The sequence below is a fragment of the Copidosoma floridanum genome, unplaced genomic scaffold (genome assembly GCF_036245765.1).
Source record: "Copidosoma floridanum isolate Cflo_tuat_1 unplaced genomic scaffold, Cflo_Japanese_pri ptg000013l, whole genome shotgun sequence".
Classification (NCBI taxonomy): Eukaryota; Metazoa; Arthropoda; class Insecta; order Hymenoptera; family Encyrtidae; genus Copidosoma; species Copidosoma floridanum.
The window spans coordinates 26,711,855-26,731,528 of NW_028321890.1; the positions used below are offsets into that span (position 1 = coordinate 26,711,855).

General features: G+C 45.6%; 1 protein-coding gene across 1 annotated transcript in view; it reads left to right on the forward strand.

Moving 5' to 3' along the window:
* The first annotated feature begins 2,052 nt into the window (after positions 1-2,052).
* LOC149374976 (uncharacterized) overlaps positions 2,053-19,674 on the forward strand; it is a 35,008-nt gene continuing 17,386 nt past the window's right edge. Inside the window, exons 1-2 of the mRNA XM_089590769.1 lie at positions 2,053-2,226; positions 2,346-2,515. Of these exons, the coding sequence (XP_089446895.1) occupies positions 2,053-2,226; positions 2,346-2,515 (344 nt within the window). The remainder of the gene's footprint in view (positions 2,227-2,345; positions 2,516-19,674) is intronic.

Consider the following 19,674-nt stretch of genomic DNA (forward strand, 5'->3'; position numbering starts at 1 on the left):
TCCATCCACGGTATATATATACAGCTGAGAGTATCGCTCCGTGCATTGGTCGGATGTTACAAGGCAAACAAAGTAGCCTGTATGTATACCTAGCGCGGCCAATCGGTGTCTGTTCGCTCTCGTCTGCTACTACTGCTTATACAGCGAGGACTGATGGCTTTACGATGGCTGTGCCGATAGATTGACGGCCGAGCAACAACGGTACTCCGAGAGAGATTTTTCGCCGGTGATGGTGTTTCGTTTCAGCGATGCAGATACGCGCTTAGGGTTTCCCGTCGATGCCCCGGCCGTGGAGAGCTTTTTTTCACCGACGCGCCCCAGAGTGATCTACTGGCGAGGCCTTATTGCTTTTCGATTTGACGTCGAGGGATTTTCGGCTGTGAAGAGATTTCTGGGATTTCGCGCAGTTTTCCCGAGGCCCGTGGTCGCTCGATGGGTTAAGCTTTGTTTTTTTTGATAAATCGCTCGGGACGCCATGGTATTCGAAAGATGGATTTGACGATTTTTTTTCTTTTTTGCTCGCGGGTCCGAGTCGATGCAATCCTTGGATGAAAACGATCACACGTAATTGTCGACAAGCAAAAAAAAAATCGGTAGTTGGAAGTATTATAAAATAAAAAAAGCTCCAACAACAACCCTCTGCTTTATCCCTAGAAGCGAACAAAAAGGGGGAGCGATCTTCTGACACAAGCCTACGTATGATACACTCGTGGGTGTTTACGTGTATACGTATACACCCATGCACGTGCGTGTGCGCGAATTCTTTGACGAAAGCGTACACCGACGTGCAACGGTAACGCATATACGGATACCCTCCGCGTAAAAAAAGTGCCCACACGCGCAAGCACGAATCCAGAGCAAAAAAAAAAAAAAAAAGGGGGGGAGATATCCGTGACGACACGTAGCACAGAAAGCGTCGAAAATAAAGCGAGAGAGCGGGTGGACGACGAGGGGAGAGAGAGAGAGAAACGGAGATGATGAAAAACGGGGGCGCGAGAGGAGGCTCGACCAGTAGCCGGTGGGGAGGTCGTTTACTCGAGATAGAAAGAGCGAACGAGACGAGGAGCCAGAGAAGCTGGGGCTCCCCCCGCCCGGGGGGAAGGGGGAGAAGTCACGTCGCTCAACGCATGTGCACAGGGGCGCCGCGCGTCGCGGCGCTTCTCTCGCCTCTGGCGGCGCTGGCGGTGGCGGAGGCTGCGTGAGTTCGCGGGTCACCCAGTCGTCGCATCTCCTCGTCAAGATACGCTCGCGAGCCACGCGGTCGCACGATCCTTGTCGTCGTCGTAGTCGTGTCTCTCCTACTCTCTACTCGCGTTTTATCCGTTGACGGAGGGACACGCAACCCACCACTCGCCCATCATCCTATGACTGCCTATTCACAGTTTCGTGGATTGCCAAAGCCCCTGTGAGATTGACTGGGTGCTCGAGTGTCGAAAACACGTGCTCGCGCCACCACTGCAAGCTCGCAAGGCAGGTGCATAGTCATCGAGGGACATAGAAAGACAGAGTGACTGCCACGAGCATAGACAGCCGTCGTCGAGATGCACGAGGTGCTCTGCTGTCCAGCTACTGATGACGAGTGCGTCATCAGCTGCGCAATTGCCAAAGAGCGCTAGGGCCCGTCTGATCGAGCTTGCACGCATCGCTGGCGATTCACCCGAGTTCGAAGAAAATAAGAGACGTTTGATTATCATTCTTTTTTCTGGGAATACTTGTGGTCGACCGAGCTCTCTGTGGCTGCTGTTGTTCGCGGTTGGTCCGGCAGTGTTGTAGGACGAGTGAGATAAAGTGCTTTCCCAAAGATCACGGCTAAACAGATGTGCGGTGTCGCGAATACGGTGAATGATGAAAATGGAGTGTCCGAGGATGCATTTGGCGACGCGGGGCTCGTAAAGGCCACGCCAGCTTGCGAATCCTGGCAAAACGAAGCGGTCCCTTAGAGCTGCTGGAGGAGCTTTGCAAGCTCTACACCGGCGCAAAGGGCACGGGAGTCACGTACGGCGCGGGGGACACAAAGCCGGGGGCGCATCAGCTGAACAATCCCGGGGGGTGATGTTGAATGGAGCTTGCAAGCTCAGCGAGGTGATATCGGGCCCAGTTTTGGTCGGCATCGACGCTGGTGGCGCAGATGCGGCGGCCAGTCGCAACGAGATCGTACAGCTACAGCGGCAGCAGCGCGCGTCAGAGGGGCATCATCAGAATTGGCAGAGGGGAGTCGTCGAGCCGGTGACGTCGAGGTCTCCCGGGTGGCAGGACGACGGTGGTGGCGGTGAGATCAGGGGGCCGGGCCGCGGAGGGGAGCAGCCACAACAGCAGCCACGACGGGGCCCGGCTTGGGCCCGCAGAGAGGGCCCCCGGTGCAGGCTATCGAGGCGGCCGCCGAGGGCAGCCCGTGCGCCGAAGCGGCCCTGAGCGCCCGGCCGAGAGCCATCATCGCACCCGCGGCCTGGGACAAGTGCCGTGGCAAGCGGGGCATACGGAAACGAAGGCGCCGGAAAAAGAGACGGCGCAGGAGGTAGGTCGTCGATGGCTCGGGCGTTTATTTCACAGTTGTTGGGGGATCGGGTGATTCGTTGCCAGACAATGGTCCCTTTTATTTTTGTACGTTTTATGATCGTGTAAACTGACGCTTGAGTTTGCTCCAAATACCCTATAAACATTAAATTAATAAGTTTCAATTTATGATATGGGTTATATATTGTAAATTTCAACATCACTTGGGAAAAGCTTGTCAATTGATGTCTGAATAATGAGTTAGTTAACAAGAAATTTAATACATTACTTAGCTCGTTAGGAAAAATTTAATATTACGCGTGTTTTCATTATAATGCCTTAGTACCTTATATTCCACGAGCTTCTTTCAATTCCGCTGTCCGTAAATTTTATTTAAATCCAATAGCTTGTGACAAGTTTGTACAATATTTACAATGAAAAGATATTCACTAAAATAAATAAAAAAATTCATAAAAACTTATAACTAAACTTGACATATGATACCCAATGGGTAAAAACTTATTCAGTCATATATGATCAATAAAACCATGGGGGAACAAATAAATTATTAAAAGTAAGTCTAATACGGATATAACTAACTTGTTGCATCCCATGACTAAGTTAGCAGAGTTTATAAGTTGCAATTTCACGCCAATAAAAAAAAAAATTAGTTTTGTATCATTCGTCTGATACAAACATTGAGTTACCTATTGTACAAAACCTCCTATGAGGAAATATCAGTTTATTTTGAGTATTAAAAATTTGTGCCTTTGTTTAATGAAAATAGTATTTGTTATTAAATTTATTTTTATTTTACCGAATAGATTAATGTACTTGTGATTATTTTTCTTTACTGCACAAGATAATAGTGCTATTATTACAAGCTGTCATCTTAAAAATCTGCAAGTCAATATTTTAAAATATTAAAATAAAAATTAATGCAAAAGAGTATTATAGCGCAATTAATAAGAATCTTAGACTAATATCACGTCTTACTTACTAGTTGTAACGACTCAGTTGCTAGAGAACAGTCCCCGTAAGTGAGGGATTCATAGTTCGATTTTGAACTAATTTCGGATCGAACAAGTAAAAAGTATTACACATCATATAGACACAAACCTAAAAAAGGCTGATTTCTGATAAAGCGTCACTTTTTTTTTTTTTTGTAATTAACAAAAGTGAACAAAGTACTTATTATTACAATTGTCGTACATTTACATCTATAGCAAATAGTATATTAAAAACCACAATAGGATGTTAAAATTTGTATAGTTCAAAATTTAAATTTAACGGAACACTAAATTATTAAAATTATTATAAATCCTCATAGACACTAGCAAATTTAATATCTGACCGTCGGATAAAACTAAACGCACTTTTCAATCAGCCTCGTCGTGCCGTTGTTCTATACCTAGGAATTTTAATTACTGAATAAATTAATTTATTTAACACTAAGCAATATTCTTTTATTTATCTGCTATCCTACGATAAAAATGTTAATAAGTAACTTTATTGACATAGTTGAGTGAGTTATCTACAGTTTTTTTTTTCTACAACTTTTTTCCTCAGTACACAGTTTGTCAAGTCCACTTTTTACATTTTTCGCTAAAATTATGCTTTGTTTATTTAGGAAATAATTTTATTTATACAAAAATAGCTTTTATCTTGTTTCATTCAATTAGACACTGACTGAGCTTACATCTTTTATATCTGGGGCAGCAGAAAATATTTCAATAAAATCTTGCAAACTACTATAAAATTTCCACTCATCAGTACAAATTTCCGTTTGAATCAACTCGAGCCTCAAACTATTAACATTGTCCATAAAAGCACACGGAAAATTGCATGCACTCTCAGCGCAATCATTTAAATATTCAAACCCCCCTCTGCGTGGACGAATCAAATTAATTACCCAAGAGCCTCGCGAGAGAGGCGCCCATTCTCTTTATGTATCTTCTTTTTTTTTTTTTTTCGCGAAAAACACAAAAGCGCTTCGCCAACAATCCTCGGAACGACGCAAAAGCCGGCGCTTCTCCCGCGCAAACGCAAAAACCCACCTTCATATTATCTCGGACCGCGTTCGCCTTTGGCAGGGCACGCGGTACTGGGAATCCCGCGTGCTTGAAATGTTCGGTAATTCGCTAACCGCCTCCTCTTAATTGTAATTGTTCCACCGCCGGATTCCTCGTTGTCGTCGAGGAGTTCGGAAGACGATCGAGGAACGCGAATTCCCCGCTCTCGAGCCATAATTCAAGCCGAGGGGGAGGAGGGAGCTTTTTCTTGCTCTCATGCGGATTGTGTATACACGGGCGCAATACTTATTGTTACGGGGACGCGTGCTGTTGCGCGTTTTTCGACGACTCGCCAATTTCAAGATTGTCCCCCCCCCCTCTCCTTTACTCTGCAGTGTTTGCACGCACGCGCTGCGAGGACCCACAGCTGATGCTCCTTCCGAGTGGTCCCGTATGAATTATGTAATTGGCCAGGACGAAAAACTAGAGTATACCTCAGGAGGGCCAAGGCCAAGGAAAGCTATCACACTTCCCCTTCTCTTGTACGTACTGCCATCGATGGAGCACAATTTTACACATTGTCTCCCACGTGACATACAACGTGCGCTTAATCCTACTCGGTATATATACCCTCAGAATTTATTGCTTCATCCAACCGGAGGGTGTGAATTGTAAGGTGTGTTTTTTTTTTTTTTTTTTTTTTTTGGAACTTGCGACTTGATGAGTTTTTCCTTTTTCATCGGGATCAATCGGCGATACCAGTGGTTGAACGAAAGTGAAACAGGCATCGAAGAAACCTTTAATCGTAAATCAAGCTTTCGATTTCATTCACCCGAACAACGACCGTTTAATAGTTTTCTTGGCCGCGCGTAAATCACGTAACGCGCAATTTTTTTTTTTTTTTTTTTTATCATTTACGCGCTTTTGGGCGAAAATCAGCCGAAAGCGAGTACAAATATTACAAAGAGCCGATAAATCGCGGTGGGGATTAAAAAGCTTGGATTGTGGAAAATTAGAAAGATTGATCGCGTTGAGGTGGGGGAGGGGGGGGGGCTAACTTATTTATAAACGCCGATAAATCACGCGGGTTCACCGTCACACGCGCGCTTGTCCTCAAAACAAGCGACTTTACTTTAAAGTGCGAAATTGATGCGTGGCAACACTTGTATGTACCCGCTTGCGAGTGATTTATGCGGACCAAAGTGGTTACGTAAGGTCCGTATAAAACATCGCACAGTAGTATAAACACGAATGGTGTTTTCTTCGATAACGAAACAAAAAAAAAAAAAAAAAAAGGTTAACAAAACATTGTGCAACCTCCTTCTCTTCGTGTCGATGATTTTGTTTTTGGCATTTCTCAATGAATTTCTCAACTCCAACAACAACGACGAGATAATATAATCGGAATATACCATTTGAGATATGCACACAACACACTCCCTAATCAAGCTCGCGCCCTTCCAGACATTCGTCTTCTACGCACACGTGGGCACACTTGGTTTGTTATTATTTTTTCGCTCCTATGCCATTTAAGGGTGTGCAAAAGCTCCTATCGCATCGATCCATGCACGACTAGTGTGTACATTGACAAGGGAGGGTTTTATATAAATATACATGTATACGGTGTATATATATAGACACGCAACAAGGAAGAAGGAAATAAGTGTACGCTGAGATCGAACCGTATAAATATAGTATGGTACGCTCACACAACGGTATACAGTCAAGCCGGGGAGAGGCATGGCAGCGATCTTTAGTGGCAAAGCGTGTCGGTTGGTTGATGGGGGACCCCTCGCGCGACCCCCTCTTTTGTCTCCACGATACACGCACGGAATAGCTCTTCCCTTCCGTTCTGTGTACACCATATATATATATACCCTACGTGTACATCATATAGTCGGGAGGAAGGTACGTCGACAAAAAAGAGAGGGAGAGCCCAAAGTAGGAGGGGGCAGGGGAGTCGCGGTGTTACAGGAAATGAAGCGAGCGGACGGGGGTGATTGGAAAATTTGATCGAGGGTTACCGCGACGTAACAGTATACATGAGGGATCCGTGTATGTGTGTGTAGGGGGCTCTATCAATGACGCTTGCATCATGGCCGCGTCTGGGCTTTCTCGCCCGGCCTGCGCGTATTATCGCGGCGATACGTCAATTCCGGGTGCTACACCGTGCGCCGATCATTATGCCGATTACGGCGGAGCCGAAGCGTCGAACGCACGTGTCTGTATATATATATATGTGTGCGTGCACATCAGAATGTCAGCGGCTTTCCATTTTGCAAGCGAGCCTTCGGTTTAATGTGTTATTGAACGATTGTCGCGTTCACATGCGCGAGGGTGTCCTGTTGAGGGGAGGTTGGAGAACGAATTAAAATTTATGCGAATTAGCGCCCTTTAAATGTTAATTATAATATTTTGATTAACATTATTCGAAGTAATTGTGTAAGTTGATGAACAAACAATTGCTAAACATTAATTTCTTTTCATAAATCAAGTAGCTTCTCAATTACAGTGTATTTCCCTCAAACGTGGGTCCACTCATAGTGCACCTTGAATTTCGCTCAACATATTAGCCGGAACGTACGGATCTTACCGACAGCGCAAAAGGGCCACGAATGGGCTACTCTCGCCCCGAGGATGAACGAGAGAAACGCGGCTTATCGCGGACGCGTCATCGTTTATATATACGCGTATTATACACCACCTAGAAAAAGAGAGAGCAAGCGTTGCGCCCTTGCTTTGTAAGTGTATATACGTCCATGTAAGAGGTATATAAGAGGCAGAAAGCGCGGAAACGCTGATGGAAATCACGGAGCTCGGGCTCCCATTAAAATGCGCAATTCACCAGAGTCTAATGGGAGGCTTTTAATTAAAGCCCCTTGCCGCGAGGCATCTCTTTCTGCGCTTCGGATTTACGGTGCGAGCTACGCAGCCGAACGGCTGGTTGGCCCTCCCAATGTATATATATGTTTCACTTGTTATTTGTAATTCCATGGTTTGAGGTGAACGATCGGCACGAAACACACGAATGATTAAATAAAGTCCTACCCCTTATACTCTCGGCCCTGCATGCATATCCTTTCGCCCACGCGCATCCGACCAAGAAGAGTATATACATAAACAAGTACACACACGTACCGGGCGTGAGATCGGTAAGCGAGGCAAACGCGCCTGACAAATAATGATGCGCTCGGCTCCTTACATCCTTACTCCTTTGTACACCATTACGCGCAATGATCGGGCGCAAAAAGTCGGAGGGCACTCGATGGGGTACAATGTACAGTGCGCTTTTTCACAGACGATTAACGCGCCTGCTAACAAGATCGCGGACCGAGATACATCAGCACCCGGTGGGCATACATATGGGTGTATAAATCTGGTGGGCGCAGGTTGAGACGTGTTCCCCTTAACCGTGCGTATGTGCACACACAATGGGAAGTAACCGTATATATACGCGTCAACTGGGGCTACCTGACGCTGCAGTACGTGGCCCATTAGTCTTCCCTGGGCTGCAAGGAAGCAATTAGGTAAAGAAGACACCGCACCCACGCGTGTCAGTTGCTTCGATTTCGATGATCGCTCACTTGCCCCCTTTGCCGCTGTATACACATACCATATTAAATAACCATTGAGGATTCATGGTGCTGTATCGCAATTCAAGAGTCCTCCGTTCCCATAAATTATCACCCAAAGGGAGATTAGGGAGCACGTGTGTACTAGCATACGTCATGCGTAAAGTGGCCCTCGCGTACGCACGCCCCTAAGGGCGAGCCAGGGACATACCTAGGAGGATCGAGGATCAAGGTCTGAAAGTAGAGAGGAAGAGGAAAAAAAAAAAAAACTGGAGGTAGAAGGACGTAAGAGGAGACGAGCTTTTTAGAGGCGAAGCGACGTGCGGCCTCGAGGTCGCTTCCTCGCAGGATGTGTCAGGAAAGGATGGGGTGGGGGGGGGGGGATCGGGGAAAGTTTGCGCAAGAGCGCGCAGTAGTGTGGTAAGGTATTATGCCGTGGCATTGTGGTGATCCGACGGGTCGAGGGAAAAAGGACAGTCGAAAAGCTCGTGAGAGTAGTATTGTTACGTTGCGTCACTGTTGCAACGGAGATACGCAAGGGGAGGGAGAAAGAGAGCCCCGTCACTGGCAGTCCCTTCCCAACTACACGTTCTTCTTCTTTTTTTCCCTTCTCTCTCTCTCTCTCTATCTCCGCTTTTCGCCAGGCAGAGACGCGCTGCACGTATAATATCGAAATTTATGGCCGCTCCTTTCTCTCTCGCTCGACTGTCGGAGAGTTCGGTCCTCCCCCTCTGCCAGCGCTCGGATCCCCGAGGCGTCTCCTTTCTTCTTCCTTATTATGTTTGTCCTCTTTTCTTTTCTTCGTCTCCCTGCTTGTCTTTCTCTATTTCTCCGGGTGTGTGTGTGCTCCCTTTATCCGCGACGCATTTATACAGAAGAAAAAAAAACTTCGTGCGGTCGAAATTCATTATAACTATACACGGTGCTGGGATGAGAAAGGGATGGTGTTATCGCATTCCGCTGTTTCGCAGCTTTGATTGAAATTACGAATAATCAAGGCTCGTGGGAGATTTTTACGCTGAGTCATCGTCTTCGAAGAGTTTGGCTCTCGATTACAAAATTGATTGAAACAAAAAACACGACTGAATTACTCTTTGAAAAAACCAAGCAACAACAACAACATTTTTCATCCAATATTCCACTTTTTATAGCAACTTCAGAAACGAGCAAAAACAAACGCGCAAATACTATGCGCACGTGTAACATTTTTAAAATTAGGCGATAACCAATCAGCGCCAATGAATAACGTGCAAACGTCCTCTTCTTTCCATCGTACCACGTCGTTCCACGTGTATAAATATACGCACACTCGGTCACACTCAAAAAATCCAGTCGTGCCGACGTACGTATTTTTATTTCGCCGAGGAGTGGGCCCGAGAGCGGCAGTCCGGCTTCTCTAGCCACCAGCGTTCGGCTCTCACTTCTCGTATTTTTCATCGCGCATAAATCACACGGCCGCGTTGGCGGAAGGCCTCTACCCCCCGAACGGCAAGAGGAGGAGAAGGGTCGTCGCGAGAGCACATCCCGGACGCGTGCACGGAAAAGCTCGGGTCCAGAGAAAACCATGTACACCGCGAGGAGCATCCGCTGTTACAGATTCGCTGTCGTTGCACGTTGTCTTTTTTTTTTTTTTTTCACGTCTTCCTAGCCCTTTTCCGATCCGTAGCGCGGAATTCCTCGGAGCTTTTTTCTGATTCATTCGCTTCAATTGCACACAGCCTTCCCTCTCGCCCTAAGAGATTCCACGGGAAGAAGGGCGGATTAGCGCGGATCGCGAGCGAGACCGCGTGTGGTCGGCCTCCGCGGCGGCCGTTCGTTAATTATTTACTGAACCCCGTCCCGATGGCGCGCGGAGCGTAGGAGCACGAGAGAACGGGGCTATAATTAAATTAATTCGGGATATTTGAGGAATGCGCGACACGCGCCCGGGCCAATTTACAGCTCGCTTGGTTGGCGGATTTCAACAATATCTTTCACCCAAAGTTGTTACTTTTAATTAACATGGGATCGAGTGAGATCGATAAAAATAACCAAGCTTTTACAAAATCTATAACCACACCACACACTGGGACTTTTTTTTTTCTTTTCTTCTTTCGTTCAGCGCTTTGTTATCGCGAGCTTTCTTATTCCCTCCTGGTGTGGCTGTTGCACGCAGCGTCACGTCGCGAATATGCACGTCTGCTTGATTTATCGAGCTTAAACACACTCTTCGGTGTCCCCCTTACTCCTCTCCCGAAACATCGGGAAAGCTGCGGTTCTGTGTGCGTGTTGCACCTCGGCCATTACGCAAGCTCGGGTGAGGGAGGGAAAAGCTCGGCGTATTGTTTCCAAGGCACGCCAAGTGCTCACATTCGAGTTATTTTTGTCGAGATCGGCTTCTCCTCGGCCGCCCATAATGGATCGCTCGCGAGCTTTTCTTTTCAGCCCGAACTATCAACCGCAAGCTCTGCAAGTCGTCGCTCATAAGGTACAAAGATTAAAAAGCTCGAGTGGTTCTTCTTTTTTATTATTGTAGACGAAATCGATTGTTTTATTCGAACGCGAGCTTTGCCGCGCACACTTTGCTAACGAGAAAGCTCTCCTGTAAATAATCCGGGTAGTCTAGCTCGGCGGAGTAAGGCTCCTCGAAACTTTCTTCGGGACGAAAACTCAATTATCGTCCCTGTCCAAGAAAACTCTGGCAAAGGGAGAGCCGGAGATATCAAAGTCGCGGGGGGTTGACACAGGGATCCGTCCGCCAACGAGGTTCTCGACGCTGCGTACACAACTCCTTGGGAGGAGGAGGAGGAGGAGGTGGTAGGAACTTGGTCCGTAAGGAGAGAAGTTCCCTTGGCTAGGAGACAGCTTCCCTTTCCTCCTCGTGCAGTGTGCCGAGGAGAGTTGGCGAGCACGCGAGAGTCTTGTGACGCCTTCGGGGCGCCGTGTCTCGTTATCCACGGGATTTATGGCGCGCTAATTGCACCGCGGCGAACAACGCTCGCCTGCGTGGAACTCGAGATCGGCAGGGGGGGGGGACCTTTCGTGTATACTCGTATACGTATGGGTGCAAGGTGCGATGGGAGAGACCCGCGTGAGGAGCTTCGTGTTTCGAGGAGCGAAGATGATCCGATAGATGGGTATCGAGGACGTCTTCGTTCGCTACGCATAGGAAAACCGAGAGGAGGAAATTGAGTTGGTTTCATCTCTGCTTTCTTTCGCGGCTTCCATCCACCGCAAAGTGCTTCGAGTGTATTCTCGGTAATGATGTACACGCTCGGGGAGGCTGTTGGCTCTTCTGGCTACTCGTTGAGCGAGTTGAACTACTTTACATCTCTGAATTGGTATCTTTTTTTTTCAAATGTTAGGGAAACTGGCGTCAATCTATAGATTTCCAAGGGTCCATACACTGTTACTCGCTTATCACGTAATCGAATTTTTTTTAATAACTGCTGGGACACTCGATGTTAAACTCACCTTGAAGCTTCGACAGGTTATTAAAATTGGTTGGGCTATCAATCATCGGGAAAAACAAAAATATAATGCCATCTCTGTGTGCAACCTCGTGGACTTTTAGTGTCAGGGTCTTCTAGCGTTCATTGCCTCGCGCCATCAAATAAAAGCACAGGGCGCCTATTTTTGAAAACAAAAGCTCGACTGTGAACTTGAAAAGGGGGAAAAATTGCGCTAAATCATCGGAAGCCCGCGGTAATAATGGCTTTCCACCTAAGAGCGCCGCTGACAACGGTAGCACCGATCGTTATCCAAACAAGGTGTTGGAGCACATGTGCGCGTCGTCGTTTGCTTAGAAGGGGAAATTCCGAATCAAGCGCGTGTTTTCAAAAGTTTCTCAATCCATGTGGCACGTGGCCACCGATAATTGAGTTGTACGCCGTGAAAGCAATGGAAAAACAGCTGTTACCTACTGCGTGACACGTACATCAATTTTTCTTTGCGCTCAGCCAAGACGCCAAGACTATGATGGTTGATTGATTTCTCTTTGCACAAGATACTCTTTACATTCACACGACGTCAAAGTCGGTAGATTCTGTAATGTTTTACAATCAATTTGAGCGAAAAGTTTAATTTTTTGTCATTCTTGGCCAACACACGTTAGATTTTGACAGATAATAATATATACATGTCTTACTTTGATTTATTCGTGGATAAAACTTTTCACCCACGTGTCTGAGGTGTAGAGATTTCAAGACTACAGCAATTAGTTGGATTTTTTGATAGCGAATAATTTTTCAACGCTCTTAGTTTTGTCATTAACAAAATTCCAGTAGGATATTTAAAACATCCTTATACTCCTTGCACAGATACTTGACTTCATTTTGATCAACAAAAAATTACGCTGTGTACAAATACATTTCGGTTTAATGGCATGCATACAATTTTTTTTGCACGATAAAACAGAAAAATAACAGGTCAGACACACACTCGTAATAGTTAAAGTTGAGGTCGATACGTCGTGTATACATGTTCGTTTATCGGTGGTACTTGCAGGCAAAACCGAGTCGAATCGGCATCCATAGTTGTCGAGTTGATTCAGTCGTGCAGTTAATGATGTCAACGGGAGTCTGTTATCTACATCTCTACAAATATATGTCCACCTATACACGCTTACGTTGCTGTAGTGCCTTATAACGAAGGCACGCGCGTGAACAGTATATCTGTTGTGTTGGTAAAAAGAGTGGCAAGGATTTGTCGGGTTACATGTTACAAGTTGCTTGATGTCTCAACAGCACCTCCATGTACAATAAAACAATGGCTCCAACACGTGAATCCTTAGCTATTGTTGATGTCTACTTAACTTTGTTTCCATTTTATTTTTCTATCTACAATTTCGTGGGTGTATGGTTTTTTTCCGTGAGAAGTTTCAAGCCTTCCTTTGACATCAATAAAACTGAGAGCGTCTACGAACATGTATGGATTCGTATAAGAAACAATTGTTACCATAAAAAGTTTTCAATAATTATCCATCGATATTTTGAAAGTAGCTCAACTACAATCGTGACTAATTAAAAATTATTTAAAAAATGAATATTGAAAAACTGAAAAATTGGTACAATGCTCACATCTGATTATTCAGGGTTGTACGAATTATTTATTGCTAATGGAGATACTTTGGACGCAATAAATCACAAAACCAAGTCACCGCCGTTCGGCATTGAAATCCAAAAAAACAAAGATCATCGTGTACACTAACGTCTCGATTGAACGCTTTAAAGATCATTACCCCGACAGCCTCTGTTTTCCCCGCAAAGCAAAGAAACGGAGAAGAACCGTATATACACAATGGAAAAGCACACAGTTAGGAGATATATACTTAGATGATTACGGTAGCCGTAAGAGAATCGGCGTAATGGGCCATCCCCGGGGTGCAGTAAACGAAGCTATATACCTTTCCTTCCGTCCTCTCTTTCTCCTTCTTGGCTGCAATATTTACGAGCGCCATTGCAGGCCAGAAGCGCCCCTTGGCTCCTCGCAGTGATTTTCACGGGGGGCTCGATACTTTTCCATTTCGGGTTTTGCTCTGCGGTAATTTGCCTTTCCCTCTCGCTTGTCAAACAGATCATAAGAAACAAAAAAAAAAACAAAAAAAAAAAAAAAGCAACTCGAACAACAAAGTTGCTCAGCAATAAAATATACGTAAACACATCGCAGGCAGGAAAAGGTGCTGACCTTGCACAGCCGTCGATACAAGGGGGGGGCGGTGAAGTTATAATACAGAGAAACGGGGTCCGATCGATCCGTTTGTAACTCCCATAATTTAAAGGCAAAATTGCGAGACCGGACCGAAGGTGGGGAGCGAGACCCTCTTCGCGATGCCACAGCTCGAGAGAAGTATACAGTGGGAGGAGAGAGAGAGAGAGAGGGGGCCAGACATCGTCCAGCAAACAGAGTCCGATCTGGCAAGTAACCCTGGCAAAGTTAGTTTGTGTGTTTAACATACATACATATATATATATTGTGTGCACCTATGGATTTTATACACACAAAGCGATCGGAACAATCAGCCGAGCACGCGGTCACGGAGTCGGAATATCACTCGTACGAACGAGCGTATACACACCTCTAGACCTCTGGGTCCTTCGCTGCACGTGGACTGTATCCCTGGTACAAGAAAGGGGGTGGCGGAGCGTGTGTGTGCAAATGGGTCCTGTGTGGGGGCCAGGCCAGCACATATAATTACCGGGACTGTAATGGCTGTCGTAAATCATAGGCGCTTCTTTTCTCTCTTTCGTCCTTCGTCTATGTAAGCATGTCCGTCGGGCGTGTGTGTATAGCGTACCGGCCTACGAGAAAGAAGCAGCTGGAGGAGGATGAGAAATCGAGCCACTCGATTGGATGGAGTCGTCACTCGAGCCGGCCAGAGTTTGCAGCGAAACACAACAGCTACACGATATGGGAACGGACCGGGGCGGACGGTGTTTTTCATTTACCCTCCTTTTCGTTTTCTGAACCGTTGGATACTCTTTTTTTCGATTTTTTTTTTTCTCTCCGCCCGAGCAACCCAGCTGTCGATTATTAGATTGCTCCGATCAATATCTTTACCTTTCGATTTTTTTGTTCGTGGTGATTCTAATTTTGAAACCATTCGAATGTTATTTCCATGCAACGTTTTTTTACCCTCAAAACTAAATCCGATTTTTTTTTAATATGTTCCCGATTGTTTGTTCTACGGTTCCCACGAATTAACTCCCCATTCGCACACTTCAAAGTACACGTATACATGTAGCCTATAGTCGCGTTAATTCATCAGGGTCCAGGGGAGTAGGGGTACAATACTCTCTATGCTCTTGTTTGTTCGGGCCGGTGTGTAATATACAGCAGGCTTGCATTCCGAATTAATGTCGGCTTCAAACAAAGATGTCAGAAAACGTTCCACACTTACTCTCTCTCTCTCTCTCCCTTTGGGCGGCCAATTCTTTCGTTGGGTCCAAACGAGCGTATACATCAGACACGCGCACCATCAGTGCCATAAATATCATTTTATCCGACGTGGTGCATACACTTTTCGTTAACTTCTGTACCCTGTCTCCCTCTTGGCTGTTATATTTAAATTTCGGATTGTAATTGTTAGTCGCGTCATTTAAAAGATTGGCTTTATTGGCTCTGTTGTTTATTTTTCAAAGTAATTACTACATTGGAGAAAAAGGGGTGGTATTCTTTCGCATTGCATTCCACTTACAAGACCTGTTCAGCTTTATATAATGATAATAATAATAATAAAAAATGCCTATTCTAACTACGAGAGTCTCCTGCTATTTGTGTTGCGTTTGAAAATACGTTTTATTGTAAAAATTTTATGATTGCTTATATACACCGTTGTTAAGAGTTTATTGAAGATAGTCGAGGGCTGACGTCGTTGAAATCTCTGCCCTGAGGATAAATTAATATCGTGACATTGCTTTGATGCTTCCGATTTTTTGCTGTTGGTTACAATTAATTGCCTACTGTGTAAATCAGACGCATAAAGTTGTTTTTCTGTAACTTTTACAAAATGTTTTACTAAAAATTTTCAAATCGTTTCCAAAATTGTACGTCAAACATTTCGATAGCTCTGTTTGTATAAGCATCGCGAATCTTTCCACCAATTTGCCGGTCAAAGTGTTAATTTCCACACACGTCAAATAAAAGTCCGACGCAAGGGAACCAAAAAAACCCCTCGTGATTCCCAAAACCGGCCCATACCCGTGCAACCATCGAAGCTATTTTCGAAAATCCCCTCACCACGCGGAGCCGGAACGTCTTATTTATCCAACAGTGGCCACTTCCCGTCAGGCGCTCCTAAAGCAAAAACAAGACAGAGAGAGAGAGAGAGATTGCCAAGGGGGTTGGTCCACGAGGAGGTGGGCAACGGTCAAAGAATTATGAGGCCGGCCGGAAGAGGAGAGGCACTTTCACTCTCACCCCTTGCACGCGAGCGAGCTCTCATTCACTCTTTCGTGCGCCCGTAGTTACACACATACACACACGTACAACGCACGCATCGCGTTCTCGTCATATTTTTTTTTTCCCGCTGCTCCCTCCTATAGACGCCTAGACAGGAACTGAGGGTGGATCGAGGGTATGGCGCACAACGCACGCACACCGAGTTCGCCGAACAAGCGAGAAAGAGAGAGAAAGGAAAGTAGAGGGAGGTTTAGCGGCGGACGGATGGATGGACGGGCCCGAGGGAGGTGGGGAGAAACGGAACGCGGACGAAGGGAGAGGGGTTACCGCCATAGGTAAACGAGAAATCGAGGGGTTGGGCCGGGGGGTTGCGCTGACAGCTCGACTCTCGCTCGCTCGTGCGTACAGAAAACACACACACACACACGTACGTCCACTTACAAAGGTGGCGCGGAGGATACGCTTCTATGCTCGCATTTACTCGTCTCTCTCTCTCTCTCTCGTTTATTCTTTTTATCCATCTCTCTTTTTCCTTTGCGCGCGTATTGTATATCGGCTCCAAGTGCAAGCGCACACGGGCGTGTATACGAGCGTATATACACAGCGACACAAACACGCGTTGTCTGCCTCCGAATGTATACGTGTGTCTCTTTTGCTCGTGAGTTGGGCTTCGCGTGTGCGAGAGCGCCGAGCTTCGTCGCCCGATCGCTTACTTTTTCCATGTGCGCTACTAGCTAGTCGTCACATTCTGCGCGCTGTCGGGCTTAGCTTCGTTTTCCGTCTTCATCCATCGCGCCACTCGGGGACGGACTCTCTGCTCTGTGTATTGACAAGGCAGACTCGCGTTGGTGCCACTCTCGCGAGTGTCTTTAAATTCTTTTTTTTTTTTTTTTTTTTTTTTTTTTTTTTCTATTGTTTTTCCCCTATTGTTTTGTGAGTTGTCGTGAAAGAGAAAAATGTCGGGCATTCAGTGGATGGATGTGCCGGGTTTTGCGTGCGTACTTGTGCCGGTCACGTGTGCTAGTGAACTTTTCTGATCACGCGATGGTGACTTTGGACTCGTTTGGACGCTTTCACTTGCTCGTCGGCACTTATGAAGATTGTACGGAAAGTCTACGACTGTGATCGTTCAAGGTGTCGGATACAAGTAAAGCGATGGCGCTCGTGATGACGGACGCTCGTGTTGTCAAGGTAGCTTATTATTTTTTATCCCAACTCCAAAATGAGAACTCACTTGATAATATTTAATCATGATTTTTAAAAAAACAACCCCCCTTACATTCCCGGGAAGAACTACCGAGCATTGTTAAATTATGGTAATCGATTGTGCGTTGGTATTTGAATACAGTGTGCTCTGGTATTTCCCTTGGGCATTATTCACCGAAACGAATGGCAAAAACGCGTTGGTATGTAAGAATAAGTGCATTGTAGAATCAAGCCAATACAATGTTGGAGTCCCTTGCCAAAACGCAGCGACAACAATGAGAATAATTAACAAAAGTGAAATGAAAATTCGCGTTTGGGGAAAAAATTCAACGCGTGTGTGGGCCAACGAAAGCGAAAGCCAGTGCATGTGTACATGGGAAAGGGAAAAAGTAGGTAAAAGTGATGTGCGAAGGTCGCGATGGCTCGACTTGTATAAATATAAATTTACACGCCATCGCAACGAGGCAAGATTGTCTTCTCTCTGTCGCGAAGAAGAAAAAGCCCCGCGCGGCGTGACACACATGTGCGTCTAAGCGATCGCGCCGATTGTTCGAGACACCTGTGCCAACTCCACTGCCCCCGGCGTTTACACAGTTTGCGACGACGCCATGGGCGTCCTCTTTTTAGCCTTCCTCTGCCTTCGCTTGTTCTACTTATCACGCGTACGTACGGTTTTTTCGATTATTATTATTTTTTTTTTTTTTTTTTTGGTTTTTGCAAATTCCCACGCAAAACACGATTCGCGCATCACGCGTGTGAACACACGAGCGCGTATCACATAGCGCTATAGAAGCGCGGGTCTTATCTCCTCGTTCCAACAACTGTGTTTGGCGCGATGTTCCTCGTGTTATATTGTTTTTCTTTTCTCAATATATTATATTATTGCACGCGAATCGTCGTATTAGAATTGCTAATTAGCCAATATGGGTCGCACCGGTGTGCCGAGAGAGGCTGCGTGTGCAGTTGGCGCGACGACGCCCTTGGTAATGCGCGCGACAATGTGTATTGCTGGTGCGTAGGCGCGTGTGAAGCGAGATATTATTTTTCGCTTCGCAAAGGAGATACAGATGTATAAATATATATGCTCGTGTGGAGGTGAGAAGGGTGAGCTCATTTTGAAATAAAATTATCATACTTTTTCAGTAACGGGGACAAGATTTGCAATATTTTTTACAACAAACACTCGTACCTAAGCGTTTAGTTCTGTACATAATTGTACCCCGCCGAAAAATTGCAGATTAATGCTGAAACCAAAGACTGGATCGTTCCGAAGATTTTTTCAATTTCTTGACATCACAAAAAAAAAAAAAAAACTGACGGTAACACAATTACGCAGGACGACTTATTCGCCGACTAATTTTTCAAAGACGTACGTTGATTTGTGCACATCTAAATAGAAACAGTCAAGTCTGATGATATTCCTCCCTGCTCCAATTACCATATCCCTCCGTTCCTTTGATCTCCAGACAAAAGGGACAACATGTACGTAGCGCGAAATCCGTATTGCAGGGAATGTGTCACAATGACATTCCAGGGCCCGCGTTTCTTCTCCGAACGCGTTCAATTCCTAGACATTCTAATGTATAAATAGATCAACGCGCTGTACTTGTTTTTTGAATACCTACAAGTTGTACGTTATACGTATAGGTGGTAAGTTTTATTGGAGCAAACGTCTGCGAGTCGATTTTGCAAGTCCCGCACACGCGAATCGGTTGTTTGTCTTCCAATCGTTGCGAGTAAGAGAATCCATTGTACCCATACCACCGATGGAGGGAAGAGAGAGTGCGACTCCCTCGCATTATCTCCGAGTGAGATCGTACATGCACAAGTGGACCGATTACATCCGGAGAAACCTTGCGTTCGCTTCCTCGTGTGTGTGAGTGTGTGTGTAAGTATACGTGTGCTTTTCTTTTCGAGCCGACTGCTTCATTAACCTAAACGTCGGCGCATTTGTCTCTCTTAGTGCTCACAATAACCAGCAAAGGCTGTGGACTATTTTTTCGATTTTTCTTCCCTCCGTGAGGCGGAATTTTTCGTAAATGGTCTCTATAGAAACGATGATGACCGGTTATTAGTAATCGGGGACACCGACGACATCCTTTATTAATTGGTGGGCTATGAAAATGTGAATTCGTTACGGTGACTTGCTCGTGTATATACTTACTCTACCATTTGTCAGGATTTGAATTTCTATTTTTTTTTTTTTTTTTTTTTTCTTTAACAGCAGAACTGTTGGCGGTCTGAAATTTATATATCAATCAAATCGCTTGCAACCGAATGAAGACTGAACAAGAATTTTTTTTTTCTAAACGCGTGTTACCACATTTTTACGAGTAGGTATTTTTGCATTATTCAAAAACAGTTTCGCGGAATCGCGTACACAATTATGGCAGAAAAACTTGCAAACGATTTCGCAACCATACGCGGCCAAGTTTCTAAAACACCGCCTGTGGAGTACAATGTGAATTACAGTAAAAATAAAATAATGGGCCATTGCTGAACAAGTGCTTCCT